At 52.3% G+C, this 22,460-nt stretch overlaps 1 protein-coding gene across 1 annotated transcript; it reads left to right on the top strand.

Moving 5' to 3' along the window:
- The first annotated feature begins 11,056 nt into the window (after positions 1-11,056).
- Positions 11,057-21,986, top strand: LOC132590955 (unconventional myosin-Ie-like). Its single transcript, XM_060263865.1, has 6 exons — positions 11,057-11,224; positions 14,015-14,160; positions 14,492-14,638; positions 19,118-19,275; positions 20,399-20,480; positions 21,956-21,986. Exons 1-6 carry the CDS (start codon positions 11,114-11,116, stop codon positions 21,984-21,986), a joined length of 675 nt encoding a protein of 224 aa, XP_060119848.1. The 5' UTR covers positions 11,057-11,113.
- The last annotated feature ends 474 nt before the right edge of the window (positions 21,987-22,460 follow it).

The raw sequence follows: 22,460 nt of genomic DNA, 5'->3' as shown, positions 1-22,460 counted from the left end.
GAAGGCAAGTACAAACCACCCCATAAAAAGTCTGCCAGGAAAACGTTGTGAAAGCAACGTCACCCCAGAGTCGGAAACGACTGGTGCTTGCACAGGGGACGACCTTGACCTTTCAAAGAGCCCTGTGGTGCAGAGTGGTAAAGCTGCAGTCCTGCAGTCCAAGTTCTGCTCACGACCTGTGTTCGATCTCAGCAGAAGCTGGGTTCAAGTAGCTGGTTCAAGGTTGACTCAGCCTTCCATCCTTCCGAGGTCGGTCAAAGGTGGGCTTCCTCAGAGAGAGCCCGTTTGATGTAGTGGTTAAGTGTGTGGACTCTTATCTGGGAGAACCAGGTTTGATTCCCCACTCCTCCATTTGCACCTGCTAGCATGGCCTTGGGTCAGCCATAGCTCTGGTAGAGGTTGTCCCTGAAAGGGCAGCTGCTGTGAGAGCCCTCAGCCCCACCCACCTCACAGGGTGTCTGTTGTGGGGGAGGAAGGTAAAGGAGATTGTGAGCCACTCTGAGACTCTTTGAAGTGGAGTGCGGGATATAAATCCATCTACCTCACAGGGTGTCTGTGGTGGGGGGGGGGGAGGTAAAGGAGATTGTGAGCCACTCTGAGACTCTTCAGAGTGGAGGGCGGGATATAAATCCAATATCTTCTTCTACCCTAAGCCAGGAATAGAGGGATTTGACCACATCAAACTAAAAGCTAGAATTTTCAGGTATGTCTAATGATATGCTCACTTCCGCAGCCCCTGTCCCAACCTGAAAGCTCTCTCTCCTTGAAGGTTTTCCTCCTAAGGTTTGATTTCAAAGCGTTCAGTAAGAACGCTTACTGGAGCACCACCCTAGCAGTTATCAGGCAGCCTCACGGGCTCCCTCTAGAGGTAACAAGTGGCATTTGTAAGGCAAAAATCAGAGCTGATCATCGTTTGCACCGTTGGGAAACCTTTGGAATTCTGGCACGAGGCATTGGGGGCACAACTAGAAAACGACTGCCCCAAGAGGCGAAGCCGATCACATGGCTGCAGCAGAAGGCAGACCCAACCACAAAATGTCAGGGAGCGAGGCCATACGTAACTCTTACTAGTATCTCTTCCAACATTTCAGACAGAAGTTCTGTTGAGCAGGACGCCTTTTAACCTACATGGCCAATCAGAAGTCCTGCTGGGAAAAAACCGAACCCAGCTCTGGCCGCTTTCTAAAAGCCCTTCGCGAGCACCAGTAACGGTGCTGACTGGTACCATGGCACCGTAATTACTGTGAAGAGAATAATTTCTTATCTCAATAAAAAATAATAAATGTCTACAGGTTCTTTACAGGGCTACATTACAGTAGTCATGTATGGCTGTGAGAGCTGGACCATAAGGAAGGCCGAGCGCAGAAGAATAGATGCTTTTGAGTTGTGGTGCTGGAGAAGAACCTTGCGAGTCTCTTGGACTGCAAGAAGATCCAGTCAGTCAGTCCTAAGGGAGATCAACCCAGACTGTTCCCTGGTAGGTCAGATGCTGAAGCTGAAGCTCAAATACTCTGGCCACCAAATGAGAAGGCAGCACTCACTGGAGAAGACTCTTGAGAGTCCCTTGGACTGCAAGAAGATCCAATCAGTCAGTCCTAAGGGAAATCAACCCAGACTGTTCCCTGGAAGGTCAGATGCTGAAGCTGAAGCTAAGATCCTTTGGCCACCAAATCAGAAGGGAGCACTCGCTGGAGAGGATCCTGATGCTGGGAAAGACAAAAGGCATAAGAAGAAGGGGACGGCAAAAGAGGAGATGGCTGGACAGAGTTACTGATGTAACAAACACGAATCTGAGCAGACTTCGGAGGATGGTGGAAGACAGGAGGGCCTGGCAAGACTTGGTCCTTGGGGTCGCAAAGAGTCGGACTCGACTGTGTGACCGAACAACAAACAAACAGCCATTCCTCATTTCAGGGGGGGGGGGGGGAGTAGTTCTTCATTTCAAGGAAAAAAGTAGTTCCTCATTTTAAGAAAAAAAAATTAACTAGATATTCGAACTCAGCCATTTGCTCCGCAGGCTATTAACTTCTAGCCCCTAACCTGCTCAAGCCGCCTTGGAAGATTCTTCCACGGGCCCTGTTACCAAAGCAGGAAGCTATGAAAGGGATGCGGGGGGGGGGGGGGGAGGGGATTCGAACTCGCAACAGCGAGCTGCAACAGCTGACCGGGGAGCCGAGCACTGAACCACAACATCAAAACTCGGGTCTGCCCAGCAGCTTCCACATTGGCCTTTCCGCTGCCAGAATCTTTGCCCCCTACCATCTTGCAAAGCATACTTCAGAACATAAGAGAAACCATGTTGGATCAAGCCAGTGGCCAAAAAACCCCTGGTGCCATCAGAAGACCCACTAGTGGGGCCAGGACACTAGAAGCCCTCCCACTCTTGCCCCTCAAGCACCAAGAATACAGAACATCACTGCCCCAGACATAACATAAGAGAAGCCATGTTGGATCAGGCCAATGGTCCATCCAGCCCAACACTCTGTGTCACATAAGAACATCAGAGAAGCCATGTTGGGTCAGGCCAATGGCCCATCCAGTCCAACACTCTGTGTCACATAAGAACATAAGAGAAGCCATGTTGGATCAGGCCAATGGCCCATCCAGTCCAACACTCTGTGTCACATAAGAACATAAGAGAAGCCATGTTGGATCAGGCCAATGGCCCATCCAGTCCAACACTCTGTGTCACATAAGAACATAAGAGAAGCCATGTTGGATCAGGCCAATGGTCCATCCAGCCCAACACTCTGTGTCACATAAGAACATAAGAGAAGCCATGTTGGCTCAGGCCAGTGGCCCATCCAGTCCAACACTCTGTGTCACGTAAGAACATAAGAGAAGCCAAGTTGGATCAGGCCAGTGGCCCCTCCAGTCCAACACTCTGTGTCACATAAGAACATAAGAGAAGCCATGTTGGATCAAGGCCAATGGCCCATCCAGTCCAACGCTCTGTGTCTCATTAGAACATAAGAGAAGCCATGTTGGATCAGGCCAATGGCCCATCCAGTCCAGCACTCTGTGTCACATGAGAACATAAGAGAAGCCATGTTGGATCAGGCCAATGGTCCATCCAGCCCAACACTGTCACAGAAGAACATCAGAGAAGCCATGTTGGATCAGGCCAATGGCCCCTCCAGTCCAACACTCTGTGTCACGTAAGAACATAAGAGAAGCCAAGTTGGATCAGGCCAGTGGCCCCTCCAGTCCAACACTCTGTGTCACGTAAGAACATAAGAGAAGCCATGTTGGATCAGGCCAATGGCCCATCCAGTCCAACACCCTGTGTCACACAGTGGCCAAAAAACCCAGGTGTCATCAGGAGATCCAGCAGTGGGGTCAGGACACTAGAAGCCCTCCCACTGTTGTCCCCCGCAAGCACCCAGAATATAGAACATCACTGCCCCAGACAGAGAGCAGCTCCAACAATACATAATCGCCACTGATGGACCTCCGCTCCATTTGTCGATCCAACCCCCTTGAAGCTGTCTAAGCTTGTAGCCGTCACCACCTCCTATGACAGTGAATCCCATGTGTTAATCACCTTTTGGGTGAAGGACTTCCCTTTTATCCGTATCCTTTTATCCATTCCTTTTATCCGTATCAGAACACAGAGTAAGATAAGGCATTACTTCTCCCTTTAACCCAGTGTGCTATTGCAAGGATTAAAATGTACAAGCAGTGACAGAATCAACCCTTCGTCGATTCAGTAGTTTGTTTCCCCTACTGTCCCGTCCCCCGCCACCCTTTTCTGGCCGTTCGTAGCGCACACAAAAAAGGATCTCTATCCAAAACAGGAATCAGATTTGTTACTATTATTTTTCTGAAATAAGAACTTACAACAGTCAGGCTTTCGTTTTTAAAGTGTATGTTACAGGTTTTTCTTTTCTTTTTAAAAGACACACGCCCGGTTAATAAGCATTAGTGACTAGTTGGAAACAGAAAAAACCAAGTTACTAAAATATTTTACTTATGCACAAACTAAAAAAAAAAAAAGAAGACATCTTGTCTCTCCCCCCCCCACCAAAAAAAAAACCTGAAACGTATGAGAAAATAAAGAAAAAAGCCACCCCATCCGCCCCCCCCCCAAAAACCATGATTGAATGGGGAGTCTGTGTTGAAAGAACAGACGCACGTCCCCTCAGCCTCTGTAGCAGTTTGCAGCGATCTTTATCCCGGGGCCGGAACCAAAAAGGGGGGATTGCGTGCCCCAGCCGTCCTCTTGGTCACATGATCTGAGAGTTGTGGTCCTCTGTGTCTGAGTGAGGTGGGGGAAGGTGTACATTTCTAATTCCATGATTGACAGCGGAAACGGTTCTGCAGACGAGCTGTGTCAAAACATGATTGCCCCGAAAGCCCGAAGGCAGAAGGAAAGTTTACAGCAGGACAAAGCGAGGGCAGATGGACCTGATTTGGGGGGGGGGGGGGGGCAGACGCGGTGAGCCCACGTCACAATTCCTGGGGAAGCCCCCCAACGCTCTGAGCGTGGAAACATCTCGAACCCTTTGACAAAGGGCACGATTTTAGGTCGCGGGGTCCCATAGGCGTCGCGATAAGTTTCCGGCCTTCCAAGAGCGTTCTTGCGTTTTGACAATGAAGGCGAGAGGGATGCGTTATAGCAACACTCCCCGCAAACAGCAAGAGATGGTGCAATGCGGGGCAGGAGGGGAGAGAAGGCCTGGTGCGACTCATCCGCCACTCGGCTCGAAGAGCGGTGGTGGGGGACCAAACCCTCGAATGCATCTCGTGTCAAACACACACCGGAGGAGTCTCCCCCTCCCTCTCCCATCTCCCGGGGGGGCCCAGCTCAGGAGCTGACACCTGGCCACCCTCCGCCTCCCTTCTGCTAAACCTCCTGGCTGGATAACCACAAAATCCTTTCTACCTATAGACTCAGGTGGATCGCCAGGCTGCCTGTAAGCGACAGGACACAGCTGGCGTCCAGGGGCACCTTTCAGACCAATAAAGTTTTAGCCCGAGTATAAACTTTCTGACGTGTGCGCGCACACAAAAGCTTATACCCGGAATAAAACTTTGCCGGTCTGAAAGGCGCCGCCGGACTCCAGCTTTGCTCTTTCCGTCCACAGCAGCTCTTTCTCCCGGCCCAGGCGAGAGCAGCGGCCGTCAGAAGAAGGCAGCCTGCCCGTCTGCAGTTGAACGGTTAGAATCGAGCCTAGTGGCGCTCTATGGTGCTACGAGACCCGAATCTAACTGGCAGCAGAGGGCCCCTACAGGGTCCGGCGCCCAGCGGCTCGGGTCGACACGAGGGCAGGTTCTGGTGGACACTTGACTCCCACGGTGGCTTCGTTCTTCCAGTTCCTTGCAAGGTAGCGACAGGTACCTTTAAGCCATCGAAGGCAGAAAGCAGGGCTTTGCAAGGGACTGCTTAGGGGAGCGCTAGAGGGAATTCCTTTATTGGGCTTTGGGTCTGCAAAAAAGGTCTGTTCTGGGCCCCCAAGCGCTGATGGCCCCCCACTCCCACCCCTCTCCCATTCTGTACGACCTGGAAAGACCCACTTTCCTAAAAGGGGAGGGAGAGGAGAGATGGGCAGGCCCTGGGAGGGTGGCTGGGGGCCTCAGTTCCGTTGCAAAAAAAGCCAGCCGAAGGAGCAGACCGAATGTCCGCACAGCGAGGGGGAAGAAACGCTTTCACTCTGCCCTGTCCAAGGGCAATGGTTAATGTACATAGAAAAGAAACTACTTGATGATCACAAAGAATTCTGGATTTTTCCCAGAGAGAGAGAGACCCCAAGAATTAACCTAAGATTCCCGTAACGGGGCGAGGGGGGAATGAGAGGGGAATTGCGGACACCAGCTTGCAAGCCCCCTCCAGTTTGTCTCCTACGAAGGCAAAGGCAAAAACCGATAGAAGGAAAATCGTTTCAAAGAAGCAGAGGAGATCTGGGGAGGGAGGAGAGGCCGGGAACATGCAGCTTCCCGTACGGAAGTCAAGGAACCCTGCGGAAATCCCCGAGAGGGACAGAAAGAAACAGACAGACAGCGATTGCTCCCAAAAGAACCTGGAAGGGGAGGGGTGTCTGACCAGACCGAGGCTGGCAGGGGTGGGGGGGAGGGGGGCACGGCTGGAAGGTAACGCAGCTGTGGTCCAAAACGCGCCCCGGGTGCCAGGGTCAGGCTCAAATTAAGGGAACCCCAGAGAGAAACTTTGGTGAGCCGCCACCAGCTTTTGGACAGGGATCGCTTGACCGGCTGCAGGAAGGCCTCCCGGTGAAGAGCAGGGTGCCCTCGCCTGACGCCGGCGCTCAGCCGCATCTCCACGAAGAAAGAGCTCGTTCCAAAATCCATCCCTCGGTGGCTCTACGAGTCCGGCTCCCGGCCTTTCCCCCTTCTTAATGCTTCTGTTGACGCTACCTCCCATCGCCTCCCCCCGAGTCTCTGAGGGGAGAAAAAGACCCCCGACAGCTCCCTGGAGCCCAGGTGGGGGGCCTGCGAGACCGCCAATCGAGGAGTATAAATAAGGCTCGCCGTGACCCCTCCGCCGTCACGGCTTATCACCCAAACGAGCGAGGCAAGTGGCAGGGACGACCCCCCCCCCCACCGCTCTGCTATCAGAGCACGGATCCCTCGGTAGCCACCTCCCCCGATGGCGAGCTGGGGGCCCCCGGCTAGTTCTCCGCCCCGACGTTCTGCCGGGCTTTGATGAAGGCCATCCCATGGGTGCGGAAATGTGTCTTCAGGTTGAGCTGGGTGTCGAAGCCCTTGCCGCACACCGTGCAGGAGAGTTTTCCTTTGGCGTCCGGAGGGGAGCCCCCTTCGGGGTCATCCCCGGCACCGGGCTCCTCCGCATCGCCCGCCCCCCTCTTCTTCTTGTGGGTGATGAAGCGGTGGCGGTTGAGGGAGACCTGAGAAGTAAAGCAGAGCCCACACTCGCGGCACTGGTGGGCGCTCTCGCCTGTCCGGTGCTGGGGGATGTGTTCCTGGAAATCGGCCGCCGTGGGGGCCACGTAGCCGCACTTTCGGCAGTGGTAGAGGGATTTCCGGTCACCTCGAGGGGTCTTGTCGGGGGGAGTCGTGCTATCCGGCTCCTCACTGCACGAGTCTCCTTCGTCGGAGGAGAGCTTGCGCTTCCGGCTGGATGCCTGCGGAGACGGGATAGCAAAAGAAAAAAAGCTTACACGATTTAAGAACGTAAGAGAAACCATGTTCGATCAGGCCAGTGGCCCATCCAGTCCAACACTCTGTGTCACACAGTGGCCAAAAAACCCCAGGTGCCATCAGGAGGTCCATCAGTGGGACCAGGACAGTAGAAGCCCTCCCACTGTGACCCCCCCAAGCGCCAGGAATACAGAGCACATCTGCCCCAGACATAAGAACGTAAGAGAAGCCCTGTTGGATCAGGCCAATGGCCCATCCAGTCCAACACTCTGTGTCACACATAAGAACATAAGAGAAGCCTTGTTGGATCAGGCCAGTGGCCCCTCCAGTCCAACACTCTGTGTCACACATGGCCCAAAAAATCCCAGGTGCCATCAGGAAGACCACCAGTGGGGCCAGGACACTAGAAGCCCTCCCACTGTTGCCCCCCCAAACACCAAGAATACAGAGCATCACAGTGCCTAAGACATAAGAGAAGCCATGCTGGATCAGGCCAATGGCCCATCCAGTCCAACACTCTGTGTCACACATGGCCCAAAAAATCCCAGGTGCCATCAGGAAGACCACCAGTGGGGCCAGGACACTAGAAGCCCTCCCACTGTTGCCCCCCCAAACACCAAGAATACAGAGCATCACAGTGCCCAAGACATAAGAGAAGCCATGCTGGATCAGGCCAATGGCCCATCCAGTCCAACACTCTGTGTTACACAGTGGCAAAAAAAAAAACAGGTGCCATCAGGAGTTCCACCAGTGGGGCCAGGACACTAGCTCTCCCACTGTGCCCCACCAAGCACCCAGAATACAGAGCATCACTGCCCCAGACAGAGAGTTCCAATGATAAGCTGTGGCTAATAGCCACTGATGGACCTCTGCTCCATGTTTATCCAATCCCCTCTTGAAGCTGACTATGCTTGTAGCCGCCACCACCTCCTGTGGCAGTGAATTAAACGTGCTAATCACTCTTTGGGTGAAGAAGGACTTCCTTTTATCCGTTCTAACCCGACTTCTCAGCAATTTCATGGAGTGCCCACGAGTTCTCGTATTGTGGGAAAGGGAGAAAAGGACTTCTTTCTCTGCTTTCTCCATCCCATGCATAATCTTGTCAACCTCTATCATGACATCCCGCAGTCGACGTTTCTCCAAGCTAAAGAGCCCCAAGCGTTTTAACATTTCTTCAAAGAGAAAGTGTTCCAACCTTACTTGATGATCAGAAAGAAATCTGTGTTTTTTCCAGAGAGAGAGACCCCAAGAAGTAACCTATGATTTCCATTACGTAGGGGGGGGGGATGGGAGGGGATTTGGAGCGCCTTAGACAAAAAAGCCACTCGTGCACATAAAACACCAGCAAGATGCTAAGTCCAAGGTTCCCCAGCCTTTGAATCTGCAGGCACCTTGTCATGATCTGTGCTGTGCGGTGAGACAGAGGCCTAGTGGGCCTAAGGAGCCTGTGAGGCCTGTGTCTCAGTACGAAGAGACAGCCTACAATCCCCAGAATGCTTGGCACTGGGTTCAGCCAATCAGCATCCAATTAGGCTCTGAGGGGAACTGTTTAAAAGCTCTCTCGGGAGACCGACACTGTTCTTTCCTCCCGAGAGGCCAAGCAGCCGGGACGGCTGCTGTTTAGGAGGAAGACCCTTACTCTGAGGGAGTAGGCTCCCTCACTCTGAGGGAGTAAGTAGGCTGCGCCCGGGAGGTTCCCAACCCGCCGTCCTACATTGGGCCGGCTGGGGGAACCTCCACCAACGTCGCCCGGAAGTGACGTCATCGCGCCGGCGACCGCTCTTGGCGTTTCCGGGAAAACTCGATGGTTTTCCCTGACGTTCTAGCCATTTGGGACGGGAAACTCTATGGTGCAATAGGTACCAATGGCGGCTACACCTGACCTTCCTTCAGTCACACAGTGAAAGTCCTTGTGCTGGAGCAGTGGTAGGGTTGCCAGGTTCAATTCAAGAAATATCTAGGGACTCTGGGGGAAGAGCCAGGAGCAAGGGTGTGACAAGCATCACTGAACTCCGAAGGGAGTTCTGGTCATCACAATTAAAAGGGCTACACACCTTTCAAATGCCTTCCCTCCACTGGAAACAATGAAGGACAGGGGCGCCTCCTTTGGGGGCTCATAGAATTGGACCCCTGGTCCAATCTTTTTGAAACTTGGAGGGTATATTGTGGAGAGGCACTGGATGCTATGCGGCAGATTTGGTGCCTCTGCCTCAAAAAACAATTCCTCCAAGAGCCCCAGATACCCATGGATCAATTCTCCATTATACCCGATGGAAATCGGGCTCCATGGGGAATAATGGAGTGCCCAGCAGACATTTTGCTCCCCCCCCCCTACTTTCTGAGAGAGAGTACTTTCTGGAGAGCTAGTTTGGTGTAGTGGTTAAGTGTGCCGACTCTTATCTGGGAGAACCGGGTTTGATTCCCCACTCCTCCACTTGCACCTGCTGGAGAGACCTTGGGTCAGCCATAGCTCTGGCAGAGGTTGTCCTTGAAAGGGCAGCTGCTGTGAGAGCCCTCTCCAGCCCCACCCAACTCACAGGGTGTCTGTTGTGGGGGAGGAAGGTAAAGGAGATTGTGAGCCCCTCTGAGACTCTTCGGAGTGGAGGGTGGGATATAAATCCAATATCTTCATCTACCTCACAGGGTGTCTGTTGTGGGGGAGGAAGGGAAAGGAGATTGTGAGCGCCTCTGAGACTCTTCGGAGTGGAGGGCAGGATATAAATCCAATATCTTCATTTACCTCACAGGGTGTCTGTTGTGGGGGAGGAAGGGAAAGGAGATTGTGAGCCCCTCTGAGACTCTTTGGAGTGGAGGGCGGGATATAAATCCAGTATCTTAATTTACCTCACAGGGTGTCTGTTGTGAGGAAGGAAGATAAAGGAGATTGTGAGCCGCTCTGAGACTCTTCGGAGTGGAGGGCGGTATATAAATCCAATATCTTCATCTACCTCACAGGGTGTCTGTTGTGGGGAAGGAAGGGAAAGGAGATTGTGAGCCCCTCTGAGACTCTTCGGAGTGGAGGGCAGGATATAAATCCAATATCTTCATCTACCTCACAGGGTGTCTGTTGTGGGGGAGGAAGGGAAAGGAGATTGTGAGCCGCTCTGAGACTCTTCGGAGTGGAGGGCAGGATATAAATCCAATATCTTCATCTACCTCACAGGGTGTCTGTTGTGGGGGAGGAAGGGAAAGGAGATTGTGAGCCGCTCTGAGACTCTTCGGAGTGGAGGGCAGGATATAAATCCAGTATCTTCATCTACCTCACAGGGTGTCTGTTGTGGAGGAGGAAGGTAAAGGAGATTGTGAGCCGCTCTGAGCCTCTTCAGAGTGGAGGGCGGGATATAAATCCAATATCTTCATCTACCTCACAGGGTGTCTGTTGTGGGGGAGTAAGGGAAAGGAGATTGTGAGGCGCTCTGAGACTCTTCGGAGTGGAGGGCGGGATATAAATCCAATATCTTCATCTACCTCACAGGGTGTCTGTTGTGGGGGAGGAAGGTAAAGGAGATTGTGAGCCGCTCTGAGACTCTTCGGAGTGGAGGGCGGTATATAAATCCAATATCTTCATCTACCTCACAGGGTGTCTGTTGTGGGGGAGGAAGGGAAAGGAGATTGTGAGCCCCTCTGAGACTCTTTGGAGTGGAGGGCAGGATATAAATCCAGTATCTTCATTTACCTCACAGGGTGTCTGTTGTGAGGAAGAAAGGTAAAGGAGATTGTGAGCCGCTCTGAGACTCTTCGGAGTGGAGGTGGGATATAAATCTTATAAAGCTTACAGGAGAGAGCCTTGTAAGCTCCAGGAGGATTGGCTACATCAGATGGGTGTGGCCTAATATGTAAAGTTGCTCCTGCTACAAAAGAAACCCTGGCTGGGACGCGGCAGCGAGGCTCACGAGAGGGCTCACGTCCTCCTCCTCCGCCTCCTCTGTCTTCCGAAGCTTCCAACATCGTCCTGAACAAGAAGGAGCGTCGGCGAAACAGCATCAACCGGAACTTCATGGGCGACTACATCGGTCTGGAGAACCATCCGGAACTGCGGCGCTTCCTGGGCCGGCGGGAGCACGTGGACTTTGCCGACACAGTCGTCAAGTACGACCGGCGGTTCAAGGTGAGCCGTGGAGGGGCTCACGTCCTCTGAGAAAGTGAAAATCCCTCTGAGGAGATGAAAATCCACTGGGCTGGACCGAAGACCGGGAGCGGCTGGCCCTCATAGAATCGCAGAGTTGGAAGGGACTAGGAACACAGTTTATAAAATGTTATCTTTTTTTAAAATTCAAATGTTTATGCAGAGTTTTTTTAAATTTGAGGGACATCATAATATTTAAGGAGTCCCGTGGCACAGAGTCGTGAGCAGCAGTACTGAAGTCCAAGCTCCATTCACGATAGGTCCATCTAGGGTGGTCTTTCTGTGGCCCCAGAAGGTAATACTCCCTTCCACTGGGTTGAAATTGAATCAAAAGAGTTTCCAGCTCAACATTACAAAGAACTTCCTGACCGTTAGAGCAATTCCTCAGTGGAACAGGCTTCCTCCTTGGGAGGTGGTGGGCTCTCCTTCCTTGGAGGTTTTTAAACAGAGGCTAGATGGCCATCCGACAGCAATGAAGATCCTGTGAATTTAGGGGGAGGGATTTGTGAGTTTCCTGCATTGTGCAGGAGGTTGGACTAGATGACCCTGGAGGTCTCTTCCAATTCTATGATTCTATGACTGTTAAGAGCAGTTCCTCAGAGGAACAGTCTTCCTCCTTGGGAGGTGGTGGGCTCTCCTTCATTGGAGGTTTTTAAGCAGAGGCTAGATGGTCGTCTGACAGTGATGAAGATCCTGTGAATTTGGGGTTGGTATTTGTGAGTTCTCTGCATTGTGCAGGGGGTTGGACTAGATGACCCTGGAGGTCCCTTCCAGCTCTGTGATTCTATGAGTTCTGTCACTTAGACCCCCGAGGCTGGGCTGACCTCCCTGGAAATCAGAAGTCAAAGTGCTTAAGGGTTTCTCTGTTAGATCAGGCCTAACGCACTCGCCTTCCTGTTGTCAACCTTTGGGAAACTGGGTTAAAATAAATAAACTGAGCTTTAAAGGGGATAAAAGTAAAGTTCTGCAATTAGGTACTTGAAGAGCTGTCCTAGAGAGGATGGGGTGGAATTGTTTTCTGTGGCTGCGGAAGGTCGGACCAGAACCAACGGGCTGAAATTAAATCAAAAGAGTTTCCGGCTCAACATTAGGAAGAACCTCCTGTCCATTCGAGCGGTTCCTCAGTGGAACAGGCTTCCTCCTTGGGAGGTGGTGGGCTCTCCTTCCTTGGAGGTTTTGAAACAGAGGCTGGATGGCCACCTGACAGCAATGAGGATCCTGTGAATTTGGGGTAGGTATTTGTGGGTTTCCTGCCTTGTGCAGGGGGTTGGACTAGATGACCCTGGAGGTCCCTTCCGACTTTAGGATTCTATGATTGGAGGCACGGACAGTCTGCTGCTCCATTCGAAAACAAATCCCAAAGGCAAACGATCAATGCTGATCAACCCCTGCCTTTAAAACCCTGCGCTTAAAATGGAGAAGAGTTACGCCTTAGGTCAGGGATGTCAAACATGTGGCCCAGGGGCCGAATCAGGCCCCCGAGCATCTGGCTCTGTTTCCTTCTCTCCCCCTCTCTTGCTTCCTTCTGCATCTTATTCTGCTTTGCCAGGCTTGCTCAATCGCACAGGAGCTACAGTGCAAAGCCTCTGTTTTCTCCATTGGTTGAGGCTCCTCCCCCTCCTGGTCCCCTGGGGAGGGAGGGAAAGAGCCAGAGCTTCCTTTGCCCAGTTCCCTGGATCCCATGGGAGAGATGCAAAGAAAGCCCCTTTAAGACCAACCAGTGCTAATATTTTAAGCATGTTTTGTTTTGTTTTTTTAAAAATGTTTAGTCATGTTTGTCTGTGTGCTTTAAAACGTTTATATCTCTGCTACCTGATCTTAAATAGGTACACACATGGCCCGGTCTGACATATCCCAGCCCGGCCCAACAAGGTCTCGTTTATGTCAGAACCATCCCTCATAACAAATGAGTTCGATACTCTTGCCTTAGATCAGGGGTGTCAAACATGCAGTTCGGAGGCTGAATCAGGCCCCCGGAGGGCTCCTATCAGGCCCCCGAGCAACTGGCTGTCATCTGCTTCCTTCTCCCTATATCTTGCTGACTTCTTCATCACAGCTTGCTCGACTGCACAGGAGCTACAGAGCAAAACCTCCCTTTTCTCCATTGGCTGAGGCTCCTCCCTTGGGGAGGAAGGGGGGAGGGGTAGCTTGCTTTGCCAGGCTCTCTCAATTGCACAGCAGTTACTGAGCCAAGCCTCTCTCCCTTCTGTCGGCTGAGGCTCCTCCCCCTCTAGGTCCCCTGGGGGAGGAAGGAACGAGCCAGAGCTTCCTTTGCCCGGTTCCCTCGATCCCATGGGAGAGATACAGAGAAAACACCTTTAAAACCAATGAGTGCTAACGTTTTAAGTGTTTTAAAAATACGTTTGTGTTTGTGTTCTTTAAAAAAATTATCTCTCTGCTACGTAATCTTCAATAGGTACACACGTGGCCCGACGCGGCATGCCTCGGCCCAACCCGACACGGTCTGGCCCCTCAAGGTCTCATTTATGTCAGATCCGGCCCTCATAACAAATGAGTTCGACACCCCTGCCTTAGATGGCTTTTGCTCATGCGGAATCATGCGCTTTGAATCCCATTCTAGTGCACTTTAGAGATCGTTCAAAAGTGGATTTTGCCCTTGCACCCAGTAAAATCTAGCTGCAGCGTGCATCGAAAGCAGATTATTCAACACGTGTGAAATAAGATTTTGCACAGTCCACTGAGGGCCCGCCTCACCTCTCCTTCGTAGCCCGCCGTGTTTCCTGACTTCCTTCTCTGCCGCTTCCCCTCCAGACGGTGAAACGGGACTTGATTCTCACCCCCAAACTCCTCTACCTGATTGGCCGGGAGAAGGTGAAGCAAGGGCCGGAGAAAGGGGCGATCAAGGAGGTCCTGAAGAGGCAGATTGAGTTGGAGAGGATTCAGTCGGTCTCCTTGAGGTGAGGATTGAACAGGGGTATAAATCTGCAGTTGTCTTCTTGTTCTCATCTGGGAGAACCAGGTTTGATTCCCCACTCCTCCACTTGCAGCTGCTGGAAGAGCCTTGGGTCAGCCATAGCTCTGGCAGAGCTGTCCTTGAAAGGGCAGCTTCTGTCAGAGCTCTCTCAGTCCCACCCACCTCACAGGGTGTCTGTTGTGGGGGAGGAAGGCAAAGGAGATTGTCAACCGCTCTGAGATTCAGAGCGAAGGACAGGATATAAATCCTGTATCATCTTCTTCTTACATTATTGCTCCCTTGGATGCAGACTTTTGCCCTTTGCTTTTCCCCAGCACCCTGCAGGATGACTTCATCATCATCCACGAACCCCAATACGACAGCGTCCTGGAGTCCACGTTCAAGACGGAGCTGCTGAGCTTGCTGTGCAAGCGCTATGAAGAACGTGCCCAGAAGCCGCTGACTGTCAGGTTCAGTAACCAGTAAGTAAGAACATAAGAGAAGCCATGTTGGATCAGGCCAATGGCCCATCCAGTCCAACACTCTGTGTCACATAAGAAACGAAGAGGAGCCATGTTGGATCAGGCCAATGGCTCTTCCGGTCCAACACTCCGTGTCACATAAGAACATAAGAGAAGCCCTGTTGGATCAGGCCAATGGCCCATCCAGTCCAACACTCTGTGTCACATAAGAACAGAAGAGAAGCCATGTTGGATCAGGCCAATGGCCCATCCAGTCCAAAACTCTGTGTCACATAAGAACATAAGAGAAACCATGTTGGATCAGGCCAATGGCCCTTCCAGTCCAACACTCTGTCACATAAGAACATAAGAGAAGCCATGTTGGATCAGGCCAATGGCCCATCCAGTCCAACACTCTGTGTCACATAAGAGAAACCATGTTGGATCAGGCCAATGGCCCTTCCAGTCCAACAGTCTGTCACATAAGAACATAAGAGAAGCCATATTGAATCAGGCCAATGGCCCATCCAGTCCAAGACTCTGTGTCACATAAGAACATAAGAGAAGCCATGTTGGATCAGGCCAATGGCCCATCCAGTCCAACACTCTGTGTCACATAAGAACATAAGAGAAACCATGTTGGATCAGGCCAATGGCCCTTCCAGTCCAACACTCTGTCACATAAGAACATAAGAGAAGCCATGTTGAATCAGACCAGTGGCCCATCCAGTCCAACACTCTGTGTCACATAAGAACATAAGAGAAGCCATGTTGGATCAGGCCAATGGCCCATCCAGTCCAACACTCTGTGTCACATAAGAACAGAAGAGAAGCCATGTTGGATCAGGCCAGTGGCCCATCCAGTCCAACACTCTGTGTCACATAAGAACATAAGAGAAGCCATGTTGGATCAGGCCAATGGCCCATCCAGTCCAACACTCTGTGTCACATAAGAACAGAAGAGAAGCCATGTTGAATCAGACCAGTGGCCCATCCAGTCCAACACTCTGTGTCACATAAGAACATAAGAGAAGCCATGTTGGATCAGGCCAATGGCCCATCCAGTCCAACACTCTGTGTCACATAAGAACATAAGAGAAGCCATGTTGAATCAGACCAGTGGCCCATCCAGTCCAACACTCTGTGTCACATAAGAACATAAGAGAAGCCATGTTGAATCAGACCAGTGGCCCATCCAGTCCAACACTCTGTGTCACATAAGAACATAAGAGAAGCCATGTTGGATCAGGCCAATGGCCCATCCAGTCCAACACTCTGTGTCACACAAGAACATAAGAGAAGCCATGTTGGATCAGGCCAGTGGCCCCTCCAGTCCAACACTCTGTGTCACACAGTGGCCAAAAACACAGACACACACACACACATATATATATACACACACACACACACTGTGGCTAATAGCCACTGATGGACCTCTGCTCCATATGTTTATCTAACCCCCTCTTGAAGCAGGCTATGCTTAAGAACATAAGAACATAAGAGAAGCCATGTTAGATCAGGCCAATGGCCCATCCAGTCCAACACTGTCACACAGTGGCCAATATATATATATACACACACACACACGCTATGGCTAATAGCCACTGATGGACCTCTGCTCCATATTTTTATCTAACCCCTTCTTGAAGGTGGCTATGCTTGTGGACGCCACCACCTCTTGTGGCAGTGAATTCCACATGTTAATGTGGATTCCACATGTTAATGTGAATTCCACCTCCTGTGGCAGTGAATTCCACATGTGAATCACCCTTTGGGTGAAGAAGGACTTCCTTTTATCCATTTTAAGCTGACTGCTCAGCAATTTCATCGAACGCCCACGAGTAGCCGTGGGGATCCCATCCCATTTAAGCAGGTGTCGTTTTGTAGACAAATAGGTGGTGGAGCTCATCCTGGGATTGTTACGCAGCTGCACCTACTATTCAACGGACAAGGTGGGGGGCACGAAGGGGGACCCTCAGAAAGGTTCAGGAGCTACACGCCCGTGCACTCCTGCTGAATTCAAGGCCGGCATCCAAGTATCCAAGAGCCAGGTGCAATGTGGTCAGCTGGGAAGAGCATAGGCTTCCCAAGCTCCCACTGGGGGTGGAGTTTCCCCCACTTTCGAGGCCCCCAACCTGGTGGCACGGAGCAGGCCGCCGGGGGGATCCCCGTCCCCAAAGAGCCCCATTACGCGTGGCGGCACACAGTGCAATGACATCACCAGGAAGTGACTTATCACACCAGTCATGTCAAACAGGAATGCTCTAGGAGTTCGGGAGGGAGACTCTGTGCTACCATAGAGTTCCTCTCCTAATTGCTAGACTGACCCCATGAAAAATTATAGAGTTCTCCCCTCCAAAATTCCTAGAGTGGCCCCACACGATGTGCCTAGCGCAATACGTCACTTAAGAACATAAGAGAAGCCATGTTGGATCAGGCCAGTGGCCCCTCCAGTCCAACACTCTGTGTCACATAAGAAACGAAGAGGAGCCATGTTGGATCAGGCCAATGGCTCTTCCAGTCCAACACTCCGTGTCACATAAGAACATAAGAGAAGCCCTGTTGGATCAGGCCAATGGCCCATCCAGTCCAACACTCTGTGTCACATAAGAACAGAAGAGAAGCCATGTTGGATCAGGCCAATGGCCCATCCAGTCCAAAACTCTGTGTCACATAAGAACATAAGAGAAACCATGTTGGATCAGGCCAGTGGCCCCTCCAGTCCAACACTCTGTCACATAAGAACATAAGAGAAGCCATGTTGAATCAGACCAATGGCCCTTCCAGTCCAACACTCTGTCACATAAGAACATAAGAGAAACCATGTTGGATCAGGCCAGTGGCCCCTCCAGTCCAACACTCTGTCACATAAGAACATAAGAGAAACCATGTTGGATCAGGCCAATGGCCCTTCCAGTCCAACACTCTGTCACATAAGAACATAAGAGAAGCCATGTTGAATCAGACCAATGGCCCATCCAGTCCAACACTCTGTGTCACATAAGAACAGAAGAGAAGCCATGTTGGATCAGGCCAATGGCCCATCCAGTCCAACACTCTGTGTCACATAAGAGAAACCATGTTGGATCAGGCCAATGGCCCTTCCAGTCCAACAGTCTGTCACATAAGAACATAAGAGAAGCCATATTGAATCAGGCCAATGGCCCATCCAGTCCAAGACTCTGTGTCACATAAGAACATAAGAGAAGCCATGTTGGATCAGGCCAATGGCCCATCCAGTCCAACACTCTGTGTCACATAAGAACATAAGAGAAGCCATGTTGAATCAGGTCAATGGCCCATCCAGTCCAACACTCTGTGTCACATAAGAACATAAGAGAAACCATGTTGGATCAGGCCAATGGCCCTTCCAGTCCAACACTCTGTCACATAAGAACATAAGAGAAGCCATGTTGAATCAGACCAGTGGCCCATCCAGTCCAACACTCTGTGTCACATAAGAACATAAGAGAAGCCATGTTGGATCAGGCCAATGGCCCATCCAGTCCAACACTCTGTGTCACATAAGAACAGAAGAGAAGCCATGTTGGATCAGGCCAGTGGCCCATCCAGTCCAACACTCTGTGTCACATAAGAACATAAGAGAAGCCATGTTGGATCAGGCCAATGGCCCATCCAGTCCAACACTCTGTGTCACATAAGAACATAAGAGAAGCCATGTTGAATCAGACCAGTGGCCCATCCAGTCCAACACTCTGTGTCACATAAGAACATAAGAGAAGCCATGTTGGATCAGGCCAATGGCCCATCCAGTCCAACACTCTGTGTCACATAAGAACATAAGAGAAGCCATGTTGAATCAGACCAGTGGCCCATCCAGTCCAACACTCTGTGTCACATAAGAACATAAGAGAAGCCATGTTGAATCAGACCAGTGGCCCATCCAGTCCAACACTCTGTGTCACATAAGAACATGTGAAGAACCTTTCTTCATAGGGAAAGTGCTCCAGCCCTTTAATCATTCTAGTTGCCCTTTTCTGGACTTTCTCCAATGCTATAATATCCTTTTTGAGGTGCGGCGACCAGAACTGCACACAGTACTCCAAATGAGACCGCACCATCGATTTATACAGGGGCATTATGATACTGGCTGATTTGTTTTCAGTTCCCTTCCTAATAATTCCCAGCATGGTGTTGGCCTTTTTTATTGCAAACGCACACTGTCTTGACATTTTCAGTGAGTTCTCTACTACGACCCCAAGATCTCTCTCTTGGACAGTCTCTGCCAGTTCTTGGTGATGTCATTGCACCACCCGAAAATAGTCCCCCATCGGCAGCCGGTGGCGACTTGGCAACCCTAGAAGGGCGACATGATTGGAAGAGAACTTGGCCAGTCACAGGATGGCTGCAGGAGCCCAGGAGGGAGCTGCCCACACCAGGGGCAAAGAAGGGATGTTGCTGCAGGAGCAGGGGTGGGGGGCGGCCAGGATCTTGGCTTCTGACCTGCTCTTCGCTCTTTCTCTCCCTCTCCGCTCCTAGGCTGGAGTTCAAGGTGAAGAAGGACGGATGGGGCCCTTGGGGAGCTGCCGGCTCCCGGCAGATCCAGTTCCAGATCTGCCAGGGGGACTTGGCGCTGCTCCGCAACAACGGCAAAGTGCTGGTCGTCAGCATCGGGCCCGGCTTGCCAAGGAACGCCCGTGAGTGTGCCTCTTTGGCTTGAGGGGGGAGGAAAGGGGGACGGGGGGGATGGTTGCGGGAGGGGAGGGGGAGAAGGGGAACCAAAACGGTTGGAGCAAAAGAAAAGAAAATGTAACTAGGCACATAGTGCAAAGGTACAAAATAGCATATATTCAGAAGTGCTAAAATACCATTTAAAAGCCAGTTCGGTGTAGCGGTGAAGTGCACAGACTCTTATCTGGAAAACCAGGTTTGATTCCCCCACTCCTCCCCTTGCACCTGCTGGAATGGCCTCGGGTCAGCCAGAGCTCTCTCATCTGGGAGAACTGGGCTTGATTCCCCACTCCTCCACTTGCAGCTGCTGGAATGGCCTTGGGTCAGCCAGAGCTCCCTTATCTGGGAGAACCGGGTTTGATTCCCCACTCCTCCACTTGCACCTGCTGGAATGGCCTTGGGTCAGCCAGAGCTCTCTGATCTGGCAGAACTGGGTTCGATTCCCCATTCCTCCACTTCCAGCTGCTGGAATGGCCTTGGGTCAGCCAGAGCTCTCTTATCTGGGAGAACCGGGTTCGATTCCCCACTCCTCCACTTGCAGCTGCTGGAATGGCCTTGGGTCAGGCAGAGCTCTCTTATCTGGGAGAACCGGGTTTGCTTCCCCACTCCTCCACTTGCAGCTGCTGGAATGGCCTTGGGTCAGCCAGAGCTCTCTTATCTGGGAGAACCGGGCTTGATTCCCCACTCCTCCACTTGCACCTGCTGGAATGGCCTTGGGTCAGCCAGAGCTCTCTCATCTGGGAGAACCGGGTTTGACCCCAAGCGTTTCAACCTTTCTTCATAGGGAAAGGGTTCCAACCCTTGAAGCCTTCCAGTTGCCCTTTTCTGCGCTTTTCCCAATGCTCTAATATCCTTTTTGAGGTGCGGTGACCAGAACTGAAGCCGTAACCCATCGCTGTCCCACACCTTGTTTGTTGATGCTATCAGGGTTGCAAAAGGCGAAGAGCTCCTTGGCATGGGATGGTCTCCCAAGAGCTGAAAGTAGAGCAGAGTCTTGATCTCTGCAAGGGCTGCCGTTTGCTGGGCATGTTCTAAGGGGATTGGGGCCAGCTTCACCTGCACAACTGACTGGATGTTCCAATCTTTCAGGGCCCACCCGGAAGGATAATAGGAAGAGCCGGGTACCTTGGTGGGGCACCTGCCCCTGGCTGGAATGCCCCCACGGCTGCAGGTAAAAGAGTGTGGAGTTTGGGAGAAATACCACAGCTCGGTGGCAGAACACCAGCATCACGGGCAGAAGGTCTCAGAGCCCTGCTGGGTCAGACCAGGGAAGGTCCATCCAGTCCAGCCTCCTGTCTCACACAGTGGCCAGCCAGTTCCTCTGGAGGGCCAACAACAGGGCAGAGAGGCCGAGGCCTTCCCCTGAGAAGAACATCAGAAGAGCCCTGCTGGATCAGACCAGGGAGGGTCCATCTAGTCCAGCCTCCTGTCTCACACAGTGGCTAACCAGTTCCTCTGGAGGAACAAGAACAGGGCAGAGAGGCTGAGGCCTTCCCCTGAGAAGAACCTCAGAAGAGTCCTGCTGGGTCAGACCAGGGAGGGTCCATCTAGTCCAGCCTCCTGTCTCACACAGTGGCTAACCAGTTCCTCTGGAGATCCAACAACAGGGCAGAGAGGCCGAGCCCTTCCCCTGAGAAGAACCTCAGAAGAGCCCTGCTGGGTCAGACCAGTGAGGGTCCATCTAGTCCAGCCTCCTGTCTCTCACAGTGGCCAACCATTTCCTCTGGAGGGCCAGCAACAGGGCAGAGAGGCTGAGGCCTTCCTCTGAGAAGGACATCAGAAGAGCCTTGCTGGATCAGAACAGACAGGGTCTATCTAGTCCAGCTTCCTATCTCACACAGTGGCCAACCAGTTCCTCTGGAGGGCCAACAACAGGGCAGAGAGGCCGAGGTCTTCCCCTGAGAATAACATCAGGAGAGCCCTGCTGGGTCAGACCAGGGAGGGTCCATCCAGTCCAGCCTCCTGTCTCACACAGTGGCCAACCAGTTCCTCTGGAGGGCCAACAACAGGGCAGAGAGGTTGAGGCCTTCCCGTGAGAAGAACATCAGAAGAGCCCTGCTGGGTCAGACAAGGGAGGGTCCATCTAGTCCAGCCTCCTGTCTCACACAGTGGCCAACCAGTTCCTCTGGAGGGCCAACAACAGGGCAGAGAGGCTGAGGCCTTCCCCTGAGAAGAACCTCAGAAGAGCCCTGCTGGGTCAGACCAGGGAGGGTCCATCTAGTCCAGCTTCCTGTCTCACACAGCGGCCAACCAATTTCTCTGGAGAGCCAACAACAGGGCAGAGAGGCTGAAGCCTTCCCCTAAGGGGAACATCAGGAGAATCCTGCTGGATCAGACCAGGGAGGGTCCATCTAGTCCAGCCTCCCATCTCACATAGTGGCCAGCCAGATCCTCTGAAGGACCAACAACAGGGCAAAGAGGCCGAGGCCTTCCCTTGAGAAGAACATCAGAAGAGCCCGGCTGGTCAGCTTGTGGTCCTAAGTCCCCCACCGGTAAACTCTTCCCTGGGTGAGCTGGGCCTATTGATTCTCTTCCTTCTGCCCCACCCCTCTCATCTGCGTATCAGCCAGGCACTCCTCCAGACTGGATGCCCCATGCTTCCCCTGAAGCCCTCAACTGACGCCTTCTGCTCTTTCCTCTGAACAGGCCCGAAGTGGAACAGCCGGGGCGGCGGTAGGCCCAGTCTCCAACATTCCCGTCTCTCCATGACCCGGCAAGTCAGCATGGAGCAGCCCAGCCTGCCCCGGCAGGGGGCCAGCCCAAGAGCCAAAGCGGCCCCCACCCATGTCAACCTGGACTTCATGAACGTCCCGGACCAGGGCGTGGCTGGGTGAGTGGATTGGGGTGGGCACGGCCTCTTCGCCTTCCCCAAATTCTTGTGCGAGATCCAGGTCTCTTCTCCTCCTTCAAGCAGACGGCAGCTCAGAAGCCACGGCTGAGTCTTCTTCTCTCTCCCTCGATAGCCTAATGTCACTGTCTCGGTCAGTTCTACCATTCACCAACAGGGGAAGGAGCCTCAGTCAATAGGAAGAAGAGAGGCGTGGCTCAGTAGCTCTGCTGTGCAATTGAGAGAGCCTGGCAAAGCAATCTCTGCCCTCCCCCTTCCTTCCCTAAACACTCTTCCTGCACAGAAGCTCAGAAGCCACGGCTG

Source organism: Heteronotia binoei, unplaced genomic scaffold (assembly GCF_032191835.1).
Source record: "Heteronotia binoei isolate CCM8104 ecotype False Entrance Well unplaced genomic scaffold, APGP_CSIRO_Hbin_v1 ptg001280l, whole genome shotgun sequence".
Lineage (NCBI taxonomy): Eukaryota > Metazoa > Chordata > Lepidosauria > Squamata > Gekkonidae > Heteronotia > Heteronotia binoei.
This window is presented reverse-complemented; position numbering and strand designations above follow the sequence as displayed.